Source organism: Taudactylus pleione, unplaced genomic scaffold (genome assembly GCF_031769625.1).
Source record: "Taudactylus pleione unplaced genomic scaffold, aTauple2 ptg000997l, whole genome shotgun sequence".
Taxonomy (NCBI): domain Eukaryota; kingdom Metazoa; phylum Chordata; class Amphibia; order Anura; family Myobatrachidae; genus Taudactylus; species Taudactylus pleione.
In genome coordinates, this window is record NW_028285398.1 from 662,969 (window position 1) to 682,373 (window position 19,405).

The 19,405-nt window shown below is 44.4% G+C and overlaps 1 protein-coding gene across 1 annotated transcript in view; it reads left to right on the forward strand.

The window, feature by feature from the left end:
* LOC148454362 (CUGBP Elav-like family member 3-A) overlaps positions 1–18,971 on the forward strand; it is a 109,209-nt gene extending 90,238 nt beyond the window's left edge. Inside the window, exons 8-13 of the mRNA XM_088460978.1 lie at positions 9,049–9,198; positions 9,304–9,369; positions 9,550–9,648; positions 9,728–9,871; positions 9,993–10,129; positions 18,625–18,971. Of these exons, the coding sequence (XP_088317104.1) occupies positions 9,049–9,198; positions 9,304–9,369; positions 9,550–9,648; positions 9,728–9,871; positions 9,993–10,120 (587 nt within the window). The 3' untranslated portion in view covers positions 10,121–10,129; positions 18,625–18,971. The remainder of the gene's footprint in view (positions 1–9,048; positions 9,199–9,303; positions 9,370–9,549; positions 9,649–9,727; positions 9,872–9,992; positions 10,130–18,624) is intronic.
* The last annotated feature ends 434 nt before the right edge of the window (positions 18,972–19,405 follow it).

The window sequence follows — 19,405 nt, forward strand, 5'->3', positions numbered from 1 at the left end:
CTGAGTATAGAGAGAGTAGGACAGAGGAGAGAGTACTGAGTATAAAGAGAGTAGGACAGAGGAGAGAGTACTGAGTATAGAGAGTAGGACAGAGGAGAGAGAGTTCTGAGTATAGAGATAGTAGGACAGAGGAGAGAGAGTTCTGAGTATAGAGATAGTAGGACAGAGGAGAGAGTACCGAGTATAGAGAGAGTAGGGTAGAGGAGAGAGTTCTGCGTATAGAGAGTAGGACAGAGGAGAGAGTTCTGAGTATAGAGAGTAGGACAGAGGAGAGAGTTCTGAGTAGAGAGAGAGTAGGACCGAGGAGAGAGTCCTGAGCATAGAGAGAGTAGGACAGAGGAGAGAGTATTGAGCATATAGAGAGTAGGGCAGAGGAGAGAGTTCTGAGCATAGAGAGAGTAGGACGGAGGAGAGAGTTCTGAGTATAGAGAGAGTAGGACGGAGGAGAGAGTTCTGAGTATAGAGAGAGAAGGACGGAGGAGAGAGTTCTGAGTATAGAGAGGAGGACAGAGGAGAGAATTCTGAGTATAGAGAGAGTAGGACGGAGGAGAGAGTTCTGAGTATAGAGAGAGTAGGACGGAGGAGAGAGTTCTGAGTATAGAGAGAGTAGGACAGAGGAGAGAGTTCTGAGTATAGAGAGTAGGACAGAGGAGAGAGTACTGAGTATAGAGTAGGACAGATGAGAGAGTACTGAGTATAGAGAGAGTAGTACAGAGGAGAGAGTACTGAGTATAAAGAGAGTAGGACAGAGGAGAGAGTACTGAGTATAGAGAGGAGGACGGAGGAGAGAGTTCTGAGTATAGAGAGAGTAGGACGGAGGAGAGGATTCTGAGTATAGAGAGAGTAGGACAGAGGAGAGAGTTCTGAGTATAGAGAGTAGGACAGAGGAGAGAGTTCTGAGTATAGAGAGTAGGACAGAGGAGAGAGTACTGAGTATAAAGAGAGTAGGACAGAGTTGAGAGTACTGAGTATAGAGAGAGTAGGACAGAGGAGAGAGTACTGAGTATAGAGTAGGACAGATGAGAGAGTACTGAGTATAGAGAGAGTAGGACAGAGTTGAGAGTTCTGAGTATAGAGAGAGTAGGACGGAGGAGAGAGTTCTGAGTATAGAGAGTGGGGCAGAGGAGAGAGTTCTGAGTATAGAGAGAGTAGGACGGAGGAGAGAGTTCTGAGTATAGAGAGAGTAGGACGGAGGAGAGAGTTCTGAGTATAGAGAGAGTAGGACGGAGGAGAGAGTTCTGAGTACAGAGAGAGTAGGACGGAGGAGAGAGTTCTGAGTATAGAGAGAGTAGGACGGAGGAGAGAGTTCTGAGTATAGAGAGAGTAGGACAGAGGAGAGAGTACTGAGTATAGAGAGAGTAGGACAGAGTTGAGAGTTCTGAGTATAGAGAGAGTAGGACGGAGGAGAGAGTTCTGAGTATAGAGAGTGGGGCAGAGGAGAGAGTTCTGAGTATAGAGAGAGTAGGACGGAGGAGAGAGTTCTGAGTATAGAGAGTGGGGCAGAGGAGAGAGTTCTGAGTATAGAAAGTAGGACAGAGGAGAGAGTTCTGAGTATAGAGAGAGTAGGACGGAGGAGAGAGTTCTGAGTATAGAGAGAGTAGGATGGAGGAGAGAGTTCTGAGTATAGAGAGAGTAGGACAGAGGAGAGAGTTCTGAGTATAGAGAGTAGGACAGAGGAGAGAGTACGGAGTATAAAGAGAGTAGGACAGAGTTGAGAGTACTGAGTATAGAGAGAGTAGGACAGAGGAGAGAGTACTGAGTATAGAGTAGGACAGATGAGAGAGTACTGAGTATAGAGAGAGTAGGACAGAGGAGAGAGTACTGAGTATAAAGAGAGTAGGACAGAGGAGAGAGTACTGAGTATAGAGAGTAGGACGGAGGAGAGAGTTCTGAGTATAGAGAGAGTAGGACAGAGGAGAGAGTTCTGAGTATAGAGAGTAGGACAGAGGAGAGAGTACTGAGTATAGAGTAGGACAGATGAGAGAGTACTGAGTATAGAGAGAGTAGTACAGAGGAGAGAGTACTGAGTATAAAGAGAGTAGGACAGAGGAGAGAGTACTGAGTATAGGGAGGAGGACGGAGGAGAGAGTTCTGAGTATAGAGAGAGTAGGACGGAGGAGAGGATTCTGAGTATAGAGAGAGTAGGACAGAGGAGAGAGTTCTGAGTATAGAGAGTAGGACAGAGGAGAGAGTTCTGAGTATAGAGAGTAGGACAGAGGAGAGAGTACTGAGTATAAAGAGAGTAGGACAGAGTTGAGAGTACTGAGTATAGAGAGAGTAGGACAGAGGAGAGAGTACTGAGTATAGAGTAGGACAGATGAGAGAGTACTGAGTATAGAGAGAGTAGGACAGAGTTGAGAGTTCTGAGTATAGAGAGAGTAGGACGGAGGAGAGAGTTCTGAGTATAGAGAGTGGGGCAGAGGAGAGAGTTCTGAGTATAGAGAGAGTAGGACGGAGGAGAGAGTTCTGAGTATAGAGAGAGTAGGACGGAGGAGAGAGTTCTGAGTATAGAGAGAGTAGGACGGAGGAGAGAGTTCTGAGTACAGAGAGAGTAGGACGGAGGAGAGAGTTCTGAGTATAGAGAGAGTAGGACGGAGGAGAGAGTTCTGAGTATAGAGAGAGTAGGACAGAGGAGAGAGTACTGAGTATAGAGAGAGTAGGACAGAGTTGAGAGTTCTGAGTATAGAGAGAGTAGGACGGAGGAGAGAGTTCTGAGTATAGAGAGTGGGGCAGAGGAGAGAGTTCTGAGTATAGAGAGAGTAGGACGGAGGAGAGAGTTCTGAGTATAGAGAGTGGGGCAGAGGAGAGAGTTCTGAGTATAGAAAGTAGGACAGAGGAGAGAGTTCTGAGTATAGAGAGAGTAGGACGGAGGAGAGAGTTCTGAGTATAGAGAGAGTAGGATGGAGGAGAGAGTTCTGAGTATAGAGAGAGTAGGACAGAGGAGAGAGTTCTGAGTATAGAGAGTAGGACAGAGGAGAGAGTACTGAGTATAAAGAGAGTAGGACAGAGTTGAGAGTACTGAGTATAGAGAGAGTAGGACAGAGGAGAGAGTACTGAGTATAGAGTAGGACAGATGAGAGAGTACTGAGTATAGAGAGAGTAGGACAGAGGAGAGAGTACTGAGTATAAAGAGAGTAGGACAGAGGAGAGAGTACTGAGTATAGAGAGTAGGACAGAGGAGAGAGAGTTCTGAGTATAGAGATAGTAGGACAGAGGAGAGAGAGTTCTGAGTATAGAGATAGTAGGACAGAGGAGAGAGTACCGAGTATAGAGAGAGTAGGGTAGAGGAGAGAGTTCTGCGTATAGAGAGTAGGACAGAGGAGAGAGTTCTGAGTATAGAGAGTAGGACAGAGGAGAGAGTTCTGAGTAGAGAGAGAGTAGGACCGAGGAGAGAGTCCTGAGCATAGAGAGAGTAGGACAGAGGAGAGAGTATTGAGCATATAGAGAGTAGGGCAGAGGAGAGAGTTCTGAGCATAGAGAGAGTAGGACGGAGGAGAGAGTTCTGAGTATAGAGAGAGTAGGACGGAGGAGAGAGTTCTGAGTATAGAGAGAGAAGGACGGAGGAGAGAGTTCTGAGTATAGAGAGGAGGACAGAGGAGAGAATTCTGAGTATAGAGAGAGTAGGACGGAGGAGAGAGTTCTGAGTATAGAGAGAGTAGGACGGAGGAGAGAGTTCTGAGTATAGAGAGAGTAGGACAGAGGAGAGAGTTCTGAGTATAGAGAGTAGGACAGAGGAGAGAGTACTGAGTATAGAGTAGGACAGATGAGAGAGTACTGAGTATAGAGAGAGTAGTACAGAGGAGAGAGTACTGAGTATAAAGAGAGTAGGACAGAGGAGAGAGTACTGAGTATAGAGAGGAGGACGGAGGAGAGAGTTCTGAGTATAGAGAGAGTAGGACGGAGGAGAGGATTCTGAGTATAGAGAGAGTAGGACAGAGGAGAGAGTTCTGAGTATAGAGAGTAGGACAGAGGAGAGAGTTCTGAGTATAGAGAGTAGGACAGAAGAGAGAGTACTGAGTATAAAGAGAGTAGGACAGAGTTGAGAGTACTGAGTATAGAGAGAGTAGGACAGAGGAGAGAGTACTGAGTATAGAGTAGGACAGATGAGAGAGTACTGAGTATAGAGAGAGTAGGACAGAGGAGAGAGTACTGAGTATAAAGAGAGTAGGACAGAGGAGAGAGTACTGAGTATAGAGAGTAGGACAGAGGAGAGAGTACTGAGTATAGAGAGTAGGACAGAGGAGAGAGAGTTCTGAGTATAGAGATAGTAGGACAGAGGAGAGAGAGTTCTGAGTATAGAGATAGTAGGACAGAGGAGAGAGTACCGAGTATAGAGAGAGTAGGGTAGAGGAGAGAGTTCTGCGTATAGAGAGTAGGACAGAGGAGAGAGTTCTGAGTATAGAGAGTAGGACAGAGGAGAGAGTTCTGAGTAGAGAGAGAGTAGGACCAAGGAGAGAGTCCTGAGCATAGAGAGAGTAGGACAGAGGAGAGAGTATTGAGCATAGAGAGAGTAGGGCAGAGGAGAGAGTTCTGAGCATAGAGAGAGTAGGACGGAGGAGAGAGTTCTGAGTATAGAGAGAGTAGGACGGAGGAGAGAGTTCTGAGTATAGAGAGAGAAGGACGGAGGAGAGAGTTCTGAGTATAGAGAGGAGGACAGAGGAGAGAGTTCTGAGTATAGAGAGAGTAGGACGGAGGAGAGAGTTCTGAGTATAGAGAGAGTAGGACGGAGGAGAGAGTTCTGAGTATAGAGAGTAGGACAGAGGAGAGAGTACTGAGTATAAAGAGAGTAGGACAGAGGAGAGAGTACTGAGTATAGAGAGAGTAGGACAGAGGAGAGAGTTCTGAGTATAGAGAGAGTAGGACAGAGGAGAGAGTTCTGAGTATAGAGAGTAGGACAGAGGAGAGAGTACTGAGTATAAAGAGAGTAGGACAGAGGAGAGAGTATTGAGTATAGAGAGAGTAGGACAGAGGAGAGAGTTCTGAGTATAGAGAGAGTAAGACAGAGGAGAGAGTACTGAGTATAGAGAGAGAAGGACTGAGGAGAGAGTACTGAGTATAGAGAGAGAAGGACTGAGGAGACAGTTCTGAGTATAGAGAGAATAGGACAGAGGCGAGAGTAGGGATTTCTTGTGTATATATAAATTAGAAGGGAGTAGGGATTTCTTATGTGTATATATATATATATATATATATATATATTAGGAGTAGTGATTTCTTGTGTATATATAAATTAGAGGAGAGTAGGGATTTCTTGTGTATATATAAATTATGAGAGTAGGGATTTCTTGTGTGTATATATAAATTAGAGAGAAGGGATTTCTTGTCTATATATAAATTAGAGGAGAGTAGAGATTTATTGTGTATATATAAATTAGGAGAGTAGGGATTTAAGTGTATATATAAATTAGGAGAGTAGGGATTTCTTGTGTACATATAAATTAGGAGAGTAGGGATTTCTTGTATATATATAAATTAGAGGAGAGTATGAATTTCTTGTGCATATATAAATTAGAAGAGAGTAGGGATTTCTTGTGTATATATAAATTAGGAGAGTAGGGATTTCTTGTGTATACATAAATTAGAGTAGGGATGTCTTGTGTATATATAAATTAGGAGAGTAGGGATTTCTTGTGTATATATAAATTAGAGGGGAGTAGGGATTTCTTGTGTATATATAAATTAGAGGAGAGTATGAATTCCTTGTGCATACATAAATTAGAAGAGAGTAGGGATTTCTTGTGTATATGTAAATTTCTTGTGTATATATAAATTAAAGAAGAGTAGGAATTTCTTGTATATATATAAATTAGGAGAGTAGGGATTTCTTGTGTGTATATATAAATTAGAGAGTAGGGATTTCTTGTGTATATATAAATTAGATGAGAGTAGGGATCTCTTGTGTATATATAAATTAGAGGAGAGTATGGATTTCTTGTGTATATATAAATTAGAGGAGAGGGGATTTCTAGTGTGTATATATAAATTAGAGAATAGGGATTTCTTGTGTATATATAAATTAGAAGGGAGTAGGGATTTATTTTGTATATATAAATTAGAGGAGAGTAGTGATTTCTTTCTTGTGGATAAATAAATTAGAGCAGAGTAGGGATTTCTTAGTATATATATATATATATATATATACACACACACATATATACAAACACATTAGAGGAGAGTAGGGATTTCTTGTGTATATATAAATTAGGAGAGTAGGGATTTCTTGTGTATATATAAATTAGAGGAGAGTAGGGATTTCTTGTGTATATATAAATTAGGAGAGTAGGGATTTAAGTGTATATATAAATTAGGAGAGTAGGGATTTCTTGTGTACATATAAATTAGAGGGGAGTAGGGATTTCTTGTGTATATATAAATTAGAGGAGAGTAGGGATTTCTTGTGTATATATAAATTAGGAGAGTAGGGATTTAAGTGTATATATAAATTAGGAGAGTAGGGATTTCTTGTGTATATATAAATTAGAGGAGAGTATGAATTTTTTGTGCATATATAAATTAGAAGAGAGTAGTGATTTCTTGTGTATATATAAATTAGAGGAGAGTAGTGATTTCTTGTGTATATATACTTGTGTATATATAAATTAGGAGAGTAGGGATTTCTTGTGTATATATATATTAGGAGAGTAGGGATTTCTTGTGTATATATAAATTATAGGAGAGTAGTGAATTCTTGTGTATATATAAAAGAGGAGAGTAGGGATTTCTTGTGTATATATAAATTAGGAGAGTAGGGATTTCTTGTGTGTATATATAAATTAGAGTAGGGATTTCTTGTGTGTATATAAATTAGAGAAGAGTAGAGATTTCTTGTGTATATATAAACTAGGAGAGTAGGGATTTCTTGTGTATATATAAATTAGGAGAGTAGGGATTTAAGTGTATATATAAATTAGGAGAGTAGGGATTTCTTGTGTATATATAAATTAGAGGAGAGTATGGATTTCTTGTGTATATATAAATTAGAGGAGAGGGGATTTCTAGTGTGTATATATAAATTAGAGAATAGGGATTTCTTGCGTATATATAAATTAGAAGGGAGTAGGGATTTATTTTGTATATATAAATTAGAGGAGAGTAGTGATTTCTTTCTTGTGGATATATAAATTAAAGCAGAGAAGGGATTTCTTAGTATATATATATATATATATATATATACACACACACATATATATACAAACACATTAGAGGAGAGTAGGGATTTTCTTGTGTATATATAAATTAGGAGAGTAGGGATTTCTTGTGTATATATAAATTAGAGGAGAGTAGGGATTTCTTGTGTATATATAAATTAGGGGAGTAGGGATTTAAGTGTATATATAAATTAGGAGAATAGGGATTTCTTGTGTATATATAAATTAGAGGAGAGTAGGGATTTCTTGTGTATATATAAATTAGAGGAGTAGGGATTTCTTGTGTATATATAAATTAGAGGAGAGTAGGGATTTATTGTGTATACATAAATTAGGAGTAGGGATTTCTTGTGTATATATAAATTAGGAGAGTAGGGATTTCTTATGTATATATAAATTAGAGTAGAGTAGGAATTTCTTGTGTATATATAAATTAGGAGAGTAGGGATTTCTTGTGTATATATAAATTAGGAGAGTAGGGATTTCTTATGTATATATAAATTAGGAGAGTAGGGATTTCTTGTGTATATATAAATTAGAGAGTAGGGATTTCTTGTGTATATATAAATTAGGGGAGTAGGGATTTAAGTGTATATATAAATTAGGAGAATAGGGATTTCTTGTGTATATATAAATTAGAGGAGAGTAGGGATTTCTTGTGTATATATAAATTAGAGGAGTAGGGATTTCTTGTGTATATATAAATTAGAGGAGAGTAGGGATTTATTGTGTATACATAAATTAGGAGTAGGGATTTCTTGTGTATATATAAATTAGGAGAGTAGGGATTTCTTATGTATATATAAATTAGAGTAGAGTAGGGATTTCTTGTGTATATATAAATTAGGAGAGTAGGGATTTAAGTGTATATATAAATTAGGAGAGTAGGGATTTCTTGTGTACATATAAATTAGAGGGGAGTAGGGATTTCTTGTGTATATATAAATTAGAGGAGAGTATGAATTTTTTGTGCATATATAAATTAGAAGAGAGTAGTGATTTCTTGTGTATATATAAATTAGAGGAGAGTAGTGACTTCTTGTTTATATATAAATTAGAGGAGAGTAGTGATTTCTTGTGTATATATAAATTAGAGGAGAGTAGTAATTTCTTGTGTATATATACTTGTGTATATATAAATTAGGAGAGTAGGGATTTCTTGTGTATATGTAAACTAGGAGTAGGGATTTCTTGTGTATATATATATTAGAGTAGAGTAGGGATTTCTTGTGTATATATAAATTAGGAGAGTAAGGATTTAAGTGTATATATAAATTAGGAGAGTAGGGATTTCTTGTGTACATAGAAATTAGGAGAGTAGGGATTTATTGTGTATATATAAAATTAGAGGGGAGTAGGGATTTCTTGTGTATATATAAATTAGAGTATGAATTTTTTGTGCATATATAAATTAGTAGAGTGTAGGGATTTCTTGTGTAAATATAACTTACTAGAGTAGGGATTTCTTGTGTGTATATATAAATTTCCTGTGTATATATAAATTAAAGAAGAGTAGGAATTTCTTGTGTTTATATAAATTAGAGGAGAGTAGGGATTTCATGTGTATATATAAATTAGAGGAGAGTAGTGATTTCTTGTGTATATATAAATTAGAGGCGAGTACTGATTTCTTGTGTATATATAAATTAGAGTAGGGATTTCTTGTTTATATATAAATTAGGAGAGTAGGGATTTCCTGTGTATATTTAAATTAGAAGAGAGTAGGGATTTCTTAGAATATATATATATATATATATATATATATATATAAAGTAAATTAGAGGAGAGTAGGGATTTTTGCATTTATAGAGATTAGGGGACAATGCAGTATTGTATAATGGAATTATGTGACATTAGAAGGTTTTATCACCTCACACTGCTACTCTTTTGGTCTGTGCAGGTACTAGTACACCCCCCACACTCGCTGCCACTCCAGTATCTGCACTCTCTGCCACACTGGGAGTTAATGGGTACAGCGCAGTACCCACCCAGAGCAGCGTACAGCCCACCTCGGAGGCAATCTACACCAACGGCTTACACCCATACCCAGGTAATACTGGTATATATAGTATCTCAGAGTGCAGTGTAGACATATAGAACATGCGTGCCAGACACAGACAATCTAAATGTGTCACTCACTGTCCTTCTCCCTCAGCACAGAGCCCAGTTACCCAGCTAGACCCGCTGCAACAAGCCTATGCTGGTATGCAGCATTACACAGGTATGTGGTGCTGGGGATGGCGGGGCCGTCCAAGGGTCTGGGGGGAACCCCTCATTGGGCATAGGCAGCACTGGAGGGCGGGGGCTGCAGGGATATTGATCAGATAAACAGGGTATGTTGGAACACATATAATCCGGGCAGGATTGGTTCTATGATCTCTTATCTCTGCCCACTTTATAGCTGCTTACCCTGCGGCATATGGCCTGGTGAGCCCAGCGTTTACCCAGCCTCCACCGTTGTTACAGCAGCAGCCTCCACAGCAGCAGCAACAGAGAGAAGGTGAGCTACACCCCCCCCTCCCTCCCCAAAAAAAGCTGCACTATTCTTTATGTGACGCCATTGTGTCCCTTTGTCCCAGGTCCGGAGGGCTGCAACATATTTATCTACCACCTGCCCCAGGAATTCACAGATTCAGAGATTCTGCAGATGTTCCTCCCGTTCGGAAACGTCATCTCCGCCAAAGTGTTTGTAGACAGAGCCACCAATCAGAGCAAGTGTTTTGGTGAGTGAAGCCTCTGAGATGTCCTTAGTGCAGGTCACCCTGATATTATGGGAGGCTGATGTCTAACAGATCCCCAGCTTACACCGATCCTTCACCCTGTTTTCTCAACATTGACCCTCAGGCTTTGTAAGTTTTGACAATCCCGGCAGCGCCCAGGCTGCTATTCAGGCCATGAACGGTTTCCAGATTGGCATGAAGAGGCTGAAAGTACAACTGAAGCGACCAAAAGATGCTAACCGACCGTACTGAGGGATTCAGGTGGGTACCAGTCAGGGCGAGCTGTCCTAGGGGCAGTCAGCAGAGACACGCAGACCACACAGCACAACATTTTGGTCACAATCACGTGAAGATTTGGGAGAGGCAGAATTATAATTTAGCATTGAGCCCTTACCTCCGCCACCATCCATCCACAACACCAGTAGACACCTACACATCTGCTGGGATGTCCATGCTGGAAGGAGCCTGGTAAGTGCTCCTCGTGGTCATGCTGTGAGTGCGGTCTTTGTTCACCCTGTGTGTGTGTCCTATCTGTCTCCTGGATCGTCAGTCTCCTACCGTTCTCATGGCCAGTTGTCTTCATTTCGGTATCATTATTGAGTTTCCAGTTACCTATCACGCAGAGGACAAAGAGAGAAGAGACCATTGTCACTAGGAAGCCTAGAACCCTCCCGAGTGGTCTATTGATCTTGCAAAGACCCTGTTAGCAGCGATCCTCTAGAATTTATGATGCTAGAACTTCATGGTCTATTGAGTAGTAAAAGAACTCTTAATTAAATCAAATCACCCGGCACTGTGAATCTAGAATGTAGCATTTATGATCCGTCTGGTGACTTTAAGGGCTCAAGCCAATTAGCCGCGAATCTCCTCGCAGTTTAAGTCAGTGTGGGCTGTATGTCGCACTTGCGTACAAAAATGCGTAGAAAACGTGAGAGTCCAGGGTGATATCGTGCCGAGGGGGGGGGGGGAATTGCAGCGCTGTTGCCTGCGTTTCTATGCCGTCGCAACGGCAACTCGCTCCCTACGTGGTTAATTGGATTGAGCCGCTAATCTAGACCATCTCAGATGAAGCGATCCCTAAATCCCAGTAGCCTAGAACATTGCAGACTAAACTCTTTGTGGAACATGAACTCGGTTATCCAAGAACAGCGATCTGACTGGATCCTATAAACCTAGAACATTGGTCAGGGACCTTGTGAAAACTATCGGGCATACTGATCGATGAGCCCTTTTGTTGGAGAACATGGGAAAATAGAACATATGGTCTGGTGGTGCCACAAATGTACTGTGAGCCTAGTACATGTGATCGAGTGATGTCACCAGGGACAATACTAAGACAATGTATACTTTAGGGTTTTGAAGCTTTTATAAAACACTTCTTAGGCTATTACAGGTATAAACCTCAACAGTGTGCATTGCCACAAACACCCATCTGTGCTGCAGATCTCATAGGGGGGGAATTAAGCTGGCAACGTCCTAAAGTAACTAAGAGGTCTATGTACTAAGCCTTGTAGAGAGATAAAGTGAATGGAGATAAAGTACCAGCCAACCAGTTCCTGACATTTTTCAAACATAGCCTGTGACATGGCAGTTAGGAGCTGATTGGCTGATAGTTTATCTCTCACCACAGCTTAGTACATAGACCCTAAATACCATAAGGTTTACCTGTAATGATATAGGCAGACATGAGGTAAATCTGATAAATATAATAATACTATTTAAAAGCATTTCCAAGTAATAATATACAGCATACTGTAATGTTTCAATATTAAGCTGTTTCCAAACCTTACACTTGACGGAAGTGAATTATTCTGTATAAGGGAGGATTATTGCAATTCAGGATTACAGAATAATTATTCTTTGTGTGTATGAGAATTTTAATTTATAAGTACTTTATATTTAAAACTCAAAACACGAAATGATAGATAGCACCTAGGTGAATAAAACAAAAGGAGGTTTAACTTAAAAGAAAAAAAACGACGACGATATATATTAACCACATGACCAAAAAAAAAGCTTCTCTTTTTCTGCCGCTTGAAACCCGCCCACCTCGTGCCAGGGCCCAATGAAATCTTGAGACGACTCTGTCGCTTTGATGTATACCTAGCGTCCATTGGCTGCCCTGGACTCGTAGCACCACCCCTTGTAAGTTGCATCCACTGGAATGACCGTGTTGTATTTGAGACTCCTTCCCTAACTACCTTACCCCTCCCCTTCCTTCAAGCCCTGCCCCTGAGGAGCAGCTCCTAGGGAGGTCTCGTTGTGTTTAGGATGCATGGAGTGCTGTGAATCTATGGAATTTATGTGCCGTGCAAAAATGATTGTCTCTGTAGGCTGTACTAGGCACTGTATAACGGGCGAGTGACACCTTTTTATCAATGCATCCTCATGTAGCCAACAAAACATTGCACTATGGGTGCAGGTTATCTCCTCGGAACGCTTACCGTTTAAGGCGGGGATATGTCAGGAACAATTTTTAAATCTTAAAAAAAAAAAACACAATACTTTAGACCTTCTGTATAGAAGAACTATCATTAACATCGCATTTAAATGTAAAAATTAAAAAAAAAAAAAAATTTATTAGAAAATCCTGCTTTGGTTTTTCATATTTATTAACGGGTTTATGATGCTATCTGACCTGCTAGCGTCTGGCTAAACCTCGTCATAGTCAGCGGTAGCAACAGTGACCCCTGCAGGAGAATAGAGGATAAGATTCACTAGAGTTGTAAAAACTACAAAAAATGGAACATATATAGATTCTAAATTTAAATTTCCAAAATTCAATGAAACGTATAATATTTGCATCTTCAGTGACTCCTTTAAGCGGCTGTCTCCATACCCTGGTATTCATGTCGTAGATAACGTCAGACTGAACATTGTCCGATCGCTGTCAGCCATGTCTGAATTATTGGAGCTAATAAAAGATTGGAAGGTTAGGGGGTACTGCAGAAGGAAATGAGACCGATTAAGGCAAGAAAGCGGAACACACATTTCTTACGTTATCCAAGACATTTTTACCAGCCTGCGGCTACTGTAGGTGCATTCAATGGTTTCTGACCATCCTGGGGCTGCATTGAAAACGGGGTTCACCTGCCTCCCACCATAACAGATATAACAAAACTGATAACTGTAACTCTGTGACACTTATCCTCCTGTGTCCCCACCCATTCCCCCCTTCCATCTGTAACTGTGTATGTGACGTCCTCCTCACCCTTGCCCCCCTTGCTGTGTGCTGATGCAACGTCTTGGCAATGCTAGATGTGGACTGTGCACCCTGAACGTACGCTTACGTCGTCTTCCATAATCAGTTGTCCATTGTCTCTCTCTCTCTCTCTCTCCCTCACCCCATCTCCAGCTTCCACAGATAGTTCAGTATTGTAGGCGGCCATTTCAAAGGCCAACACAGTAATGGGGGGTATCCTCTCATGGATGTCATCGTAAATGCTTGGCACTACCTACAGGTTCTGAACGGTACGGTACTGATAGAAGGCGGGGCGGGGGGGTCTTCTAAGGGGCAGATGTACTAAGCTCTGGAAAGTGATAAATTGGAAAGTGATAAACTACCAATCAGCTCCTGTCATTTTCCAAACACATCTGTAACATGACAGTTAGGAGCTGAGTGGCTGGTAGTTTATCACTTTCCAGAGCTTAGTACATCTCCCCTTTCTTCATATATTTAATTTAAATACCAACTCCATTTTATTTATACACCTAACAAGCGCCCCAGGGTTCCATCATTACCATGAACTCTATGGAGGTCAACACTTAACTTTAAGCTAAGACAGGCCTCTGTGAAAATGGAGATAGTTGATTGGACAGTTGCTCAGTGAATGACCGGGGTTCCGGACTATGGAAAGCCTGAGCTTCTGCCAGGTGAACAGTTTGATATGTAAACAGTTTGTGGAGGGTCTTTAAATTGATGATGCCAGTAAAGTAATCAGTAAGAAGTATACTGGGTCAATGGTCGGGAAGATAACCCAAAGACCAGTACCTCTACATCAGGAACCAGCATCACTGAGATCCTGGCAGATGGTCGTCTGCCGAGGTGTCCGGTGATGAAGGCCGTCGTACTTGGGCAATGATCATGAATTGGGATTTAAATGATCACCATTTATATTAGTGTTACTGCCCCCCCCCACACACATTATTATAGATAGCGATGATCGAAAATACAGAGCTAAGGTGCAAACGTAATTCTATTATCCTTCTTTCTGCATTTTCATATTTGTGCCCATAAGTCTTCTCCAACCTGTTCCCCAATCTGTGCATGAGCCACTGGGTCATGTGATCCCCCTGTGCTCTCCTCCCGTTACTCTCAGCTTCACATTAATTCACTACTGCCCCATCCTCAGCATTTCTGCCCAGCATACCTGTGCCCCCCTTAGTATCACTGTCCTACATACCTGTGCCCCATCCTCAGCCTTACTGCCCAGCATACGTGTGCCCTATCCTCAGTATTACTGCCCAGCATACCTGTGCCCCCTTCCTCAGCCTTACTGCCCAGCATACCTGTGCCCCCTTCCTCAGCATTACTGCTCAGCATACCTGTGCCCCATCCTCAACATTACTGCCAGCAAACTTGTACCCGCTTGCTCAGCATTACTGCCCAGCATACCTGTGCCCCCCCTCAGCATTACTACCCGCATACCTGTGCCCCATCCTCAGCCTTACTGCCCAGCATACCTGTACCCCATCCTTACTGCCCAGCATACCTGTGTCCCCTTCCTCAGCATTACTGCTCAGCATACCTGTGCCCCATCCTCAACATTACTGCCATCAAACTTGTACCCGCTTGCTCAGCATTACTGCCCAGCATACCTGTGCCCCCCCCTCAGCATTACTACCTGCATACCTGTGCCCCATCCTCAGCATTACTGGGCAGCATAAGTGCTCTCCCCTCAGCATTACTGCCCCGCATGCCTGTGCTGTCCTCAGCATTACTGCCCCGCATACCTGTGCTGTCCTCAGCATTACTGCCCCGCATACCTGTGCTACCCCCTCAGCATTACTGCCCAGCATACCTGTGCTGCCCCCTCAGCATTACTGCCCAGCATACCTGTGCTGCCCCCTCAGCATTACTGCTCCGCATACCTGTGCTGTCCTCAGCATTACTGCGCAGCATACCTGTACTGCCCCCTCAGCATTACTGCTCAGCATACCTGTGCTGCCCCCTCAGCATTACTGCTCCGCATACCTGTGCTGTCCTCAGCATTACTGCTCAGCATACCTGTGCTGCCCCCTCAGCATTACTGCTCAGCATACCTGTACTGTCCTCAGCATTACTGCCCCGCATACCTGTGCTGTCCTCAGCATTACTGCCCCGCATACCTGTACTGCCCCCTAAGCATTACTGCTCAGCATACCAGTACTGTACTCAGCATTACTGCCCTGCATACCTGTGCTGTCCTCAGCATTACTGCCCCGCATACCTGTACTGCCCCCTCAGCATTACTGCCCCGCATACCTGTGCTGTCCTCAGCATTACTGCTCAGCACCCAGACCTATTACTGCCCCGCATACCTGTACTGCCCCCTCAGCATTACTGCCCCGCATACCTGTGCTGTCCTCAGCATTACTGCTCCGCATACCTGTACTGCCCCCTCAGCATTACTGCTCAGCATACCTGTGCTGTCCTCAGCATTACTGCTCCGCATACCTGTACTGTCCCCTCAGCATTACTGCTCAGCATACCTGTGCTGCCCTCAGCATTACTGCTCCACATACCTGTGCTGTCCCCTCAGCATTACTGCTCCGCATACCTGTGCTGTCCTCAGCATTACTGCCCCGCATACCTGTACTGTCCCCTCAGCATTACTGCTCAGCATACCTGTGCTGTCCTCAGCATTACTGCTCCGCATACCTGTACTGTCCCCTCAGCATTACTGCTCAGCATACCTGTGCTGCCCTCAGCATTACTGCTCCGCATACCTGTGCTGTCCTCATCATTACTGCCCCGCATACCTGTGCTGTCCTCAGCATTACTGCCCCGCATACCTGTGCTGCCCTCGGCATTACTGCCCCGCATACCTGTGCTGTCCTCGGCATTACTGCTGAGCATACCTGTGCTGTCCTCGGCATTACTGCCCCGCATACCTGTACTGTCCTCGGCATTACTGCCCCACATACCTGTGCTGCCCCCTCAGCATTACTGCCCTGCATACCTGTGCTGCCCCCTCAGCATTACTGCCCAGCATGCCTGTGCTGCCCTCAGCATTACTGCCCCGCATACCTGTGCTGCCCTCAGCATTAATGCTCCGCATACCTGTGCTGCCCTCAGCATTACTGCCTCGCATACCTGTGCTGCCCTCAGCATTAATACCCCGCATACCTGTGCTGCCCTCAGCATTAATGCTCCGCATACCTGTGCTGCCCACAGCATTACTGCCCCGCCTACCTGTGCTGTCCTCGGCATTACTGCCCCGCCTACCTGTGCTGTCCTCGGCATTACTGCCCCGCCTACCTGTGCTGTCCTCGGCATTACTGCCCCGCCTACCTGTGCTGCCCTCGGCATTACTGCCCCGCATACCTGTGCTGCCCTCGGCATTACTGCCCCGCCTACCTGTGCTGCCCTCGGCATTACTGCCCCGCCTACCTGTGCTGCCCTCGGCATTACTGCCCCGCATACCTGTGCTGCCCTCGGCATTACTGCCCCGCATACCTGTGCTGTCCTCGGCATTACTGCCCCGCATACCTGTGCTGTCCTCGGCATTACTGCCCCGCCTACCTGTGCTGTCCTCGGCATTACTGCCCCGCATACCTGTGCTGTCCTCGGCATTACTGCCCAGCATACCTGTGCTGCTCCCTCAGCATTACTGCCCAGCATGCCTGTACTGCCCCCTCAGCATTACTGCCCAGCATGCCTGTACTGCCCCCTCAGCATTACTGCCCAGCATGCCTGTACTGCCCCCTCACCATTACTGCCCAGCATACCTGTACTGCCCCCTCAGCATTACTGCCCCGCATACCTGTGCTGCCCTCAGCATTACTGCCCAGCATATCTGTACTGCCCCCTCAGCATTACTGCCCAGCATACCTATATTGCCCCCCCAGCATTACTGCCCCGCATACCTGTGCTGTCCTCAGCATTACTGCCCCGCATACCTGTACTGCCCCCTCAGCATTACTGCCCCGCATACCTGTGCTGTCCTCAGCATTACTGCTCCGCATACCTGTGCTGTCCTCAGCATTACTGCTCAGTATACCTGTACTGCCCCCTCAGCATTACTGCCCCGCATACCTGTGCTGTCCTCAGCATTACTGCTCCGCATACCTGTACTGCCCCCTCAGCATTACTGCCCCGCATACCTGTGCTGTCCTCAGCATTACTGCTCCGCATACCTGTGCTGTCCCCAGCATTACTGCTCCGCATACCTGTGCTGTCCTCAGCATTACTGCTCCGCATACCTGTGCTGTCCTCAGCATTACTGCTCAGCATACCTGTACTGCCCCCTCAGCATTACTGCTCAGCATACCTGTACTGTCCTCAGCATTACTGCCCCGCATACCTGTGCTGCCCTCAGTATTACTGCCCCGCATACCTGTACTGCCCCCTCAGCATTACTGTCCAGCATACTTGTACTGCCCCATCAGCATTACTGCCCCGCATACCTGTGCTGCCCTCAGCATTACTGCCCCGCATACCCGCGTTGCCCATATCTGCTCTCTACTGAAGTGCTTAGCCTGCGGGGGCCTGAGATCGGGATGCTATGACATGTGAATGGGACTAGCATGGACTGTCCATATTATTTTCTTATACTTTTTGTGTCTTTGGAGAATTGAGATGTTCACAGGTTGAGATGGTCTGTGTCCTGGCAATGGTGTGTGAGGAACATATGGTGATAATGGTGTCCGGGACAGGGACACTATAGACTATTACACGACTGGACATGTATGTAAGCGGCGTGGCTACAGCTCGACCATGCGTGGCCTATGCAGCCTCCGGGAGGCTACAGCTACACATGAGGTTGATCCCTCGGCCCATCCCTGGACCCTTGGTCCTCCAGCCGCATCTCCTGTGAATGGGCGTGTTGGTCCTGTGGCTTGTTCTCCTCATGCATCTGGTCCTTTTTTGAATTCTGGGTGATGCTACCAATAAATCAGAGGACACTACCATCTCTTCTAAGTACCCCTAGTTCTAGGGAGCCAGAGAAGATGTGCGCACTTTGCCATCACTAGAAATTACCCCTCTCCCCAACATCGCAGTCACCAATCCGGATAGTGCCAAGGAAATGGTTTATTGAAAGTCTCCCATGTTTCCATGGCTAAGCGATCCCTGGGATTCTATGGTGACGGCGTTTAATCACGCCAGTCCTATATCATTATTCATTGGAGAGAAACTGGGTAGACAATACTGCCGGTTAGACATACAATATTGGTGACCCCATAAGACGCAAGGGAAGATACCAGTTTGCCCCTACCCCTCTGTTTTTCAAAATAAACACATAATAAGGGGTGAGATAATCGGTGCCCCTCAGTGCCCGGTGTGCCTTAGGCAGATGCCAAGTTTGCCCAATGGATGACGTAGTCTGTAGTCTTTCTTACAAAATGACCCCCTAAAGCACGACCATAGAAGTCAAAATGTAGGACTTGCACCTGGTGTTGTACAGAAACATCATTATATCAAGGTCTCCCCCAGGATTCAAGCCCAGATGGGAGGCAGGGGGGGGTAAAAGGCATGTCAGACGCTTGCTATATGCAGTTCTCAGGCCTGGATGTTGACCAATCACTGACCTATACCTGTTTTATTCTTATTTCAGGGGGTGCACCTGATTTGGGGGTTTTGAGGGGATCCTGGGTCCAGCCCCTCTCCCCCCTTTTTCTCTCTACACCTCGTAAAGGACTCCAAACTATTTCTGCTGCTGGACCAAGAAAGGACATTTTTCAGGGGAAATCGCTAAACCGCTGAATCTGATAATCACCCAACTCTTAACCAGCAAGGACCTCCGGACATCCCCACCCCACCTTTCCCCCCCCCGGAGGTGGAGGATAGGGACATTTCTGGATCTGCACATATGACAGAAGCGGGCAGGGCGTATTGTGCCGCTTCCAGCCTCTCTAACGGGCACTGGATTTATTTTTTAACGTTGAGCAAAAATTTGAAAAAGGGAAAAAAAAAGAAAAAAAAAAAAAAAAGAAAAAAATAAGACAAAATAATAATTGCGGATTCTCTGCCGCAAAGTGAGATTTTGTGTAGTTGGAAAGGCACAGGTTCTGGGAAATGATAATATTGTCTGTAGATTTCTTTCCTCGGAGAGGCTCCTGAACTGATTCCCCCCATACCCCCTTCTTCACACACATCTCTATTGAAAATTTTTTGAAAATGCTTTTATGCAGGTAGAGCGACTACTTTACGAATACTGGGGAGGTGGAGCTATGACCATGGCGGCAGCCAACTCCTCCCCCCACGCTGATATTTAGAGAGAGCTGCTGTGTAAATAGAGATATGTCGGAGGGATTAGTGCAATATCTCCACCATACGTTTGGCTGGTGTTGGGTATATTTAAGCTCCTGTCCTTCAGGACCCTGAACGGAGCCCAT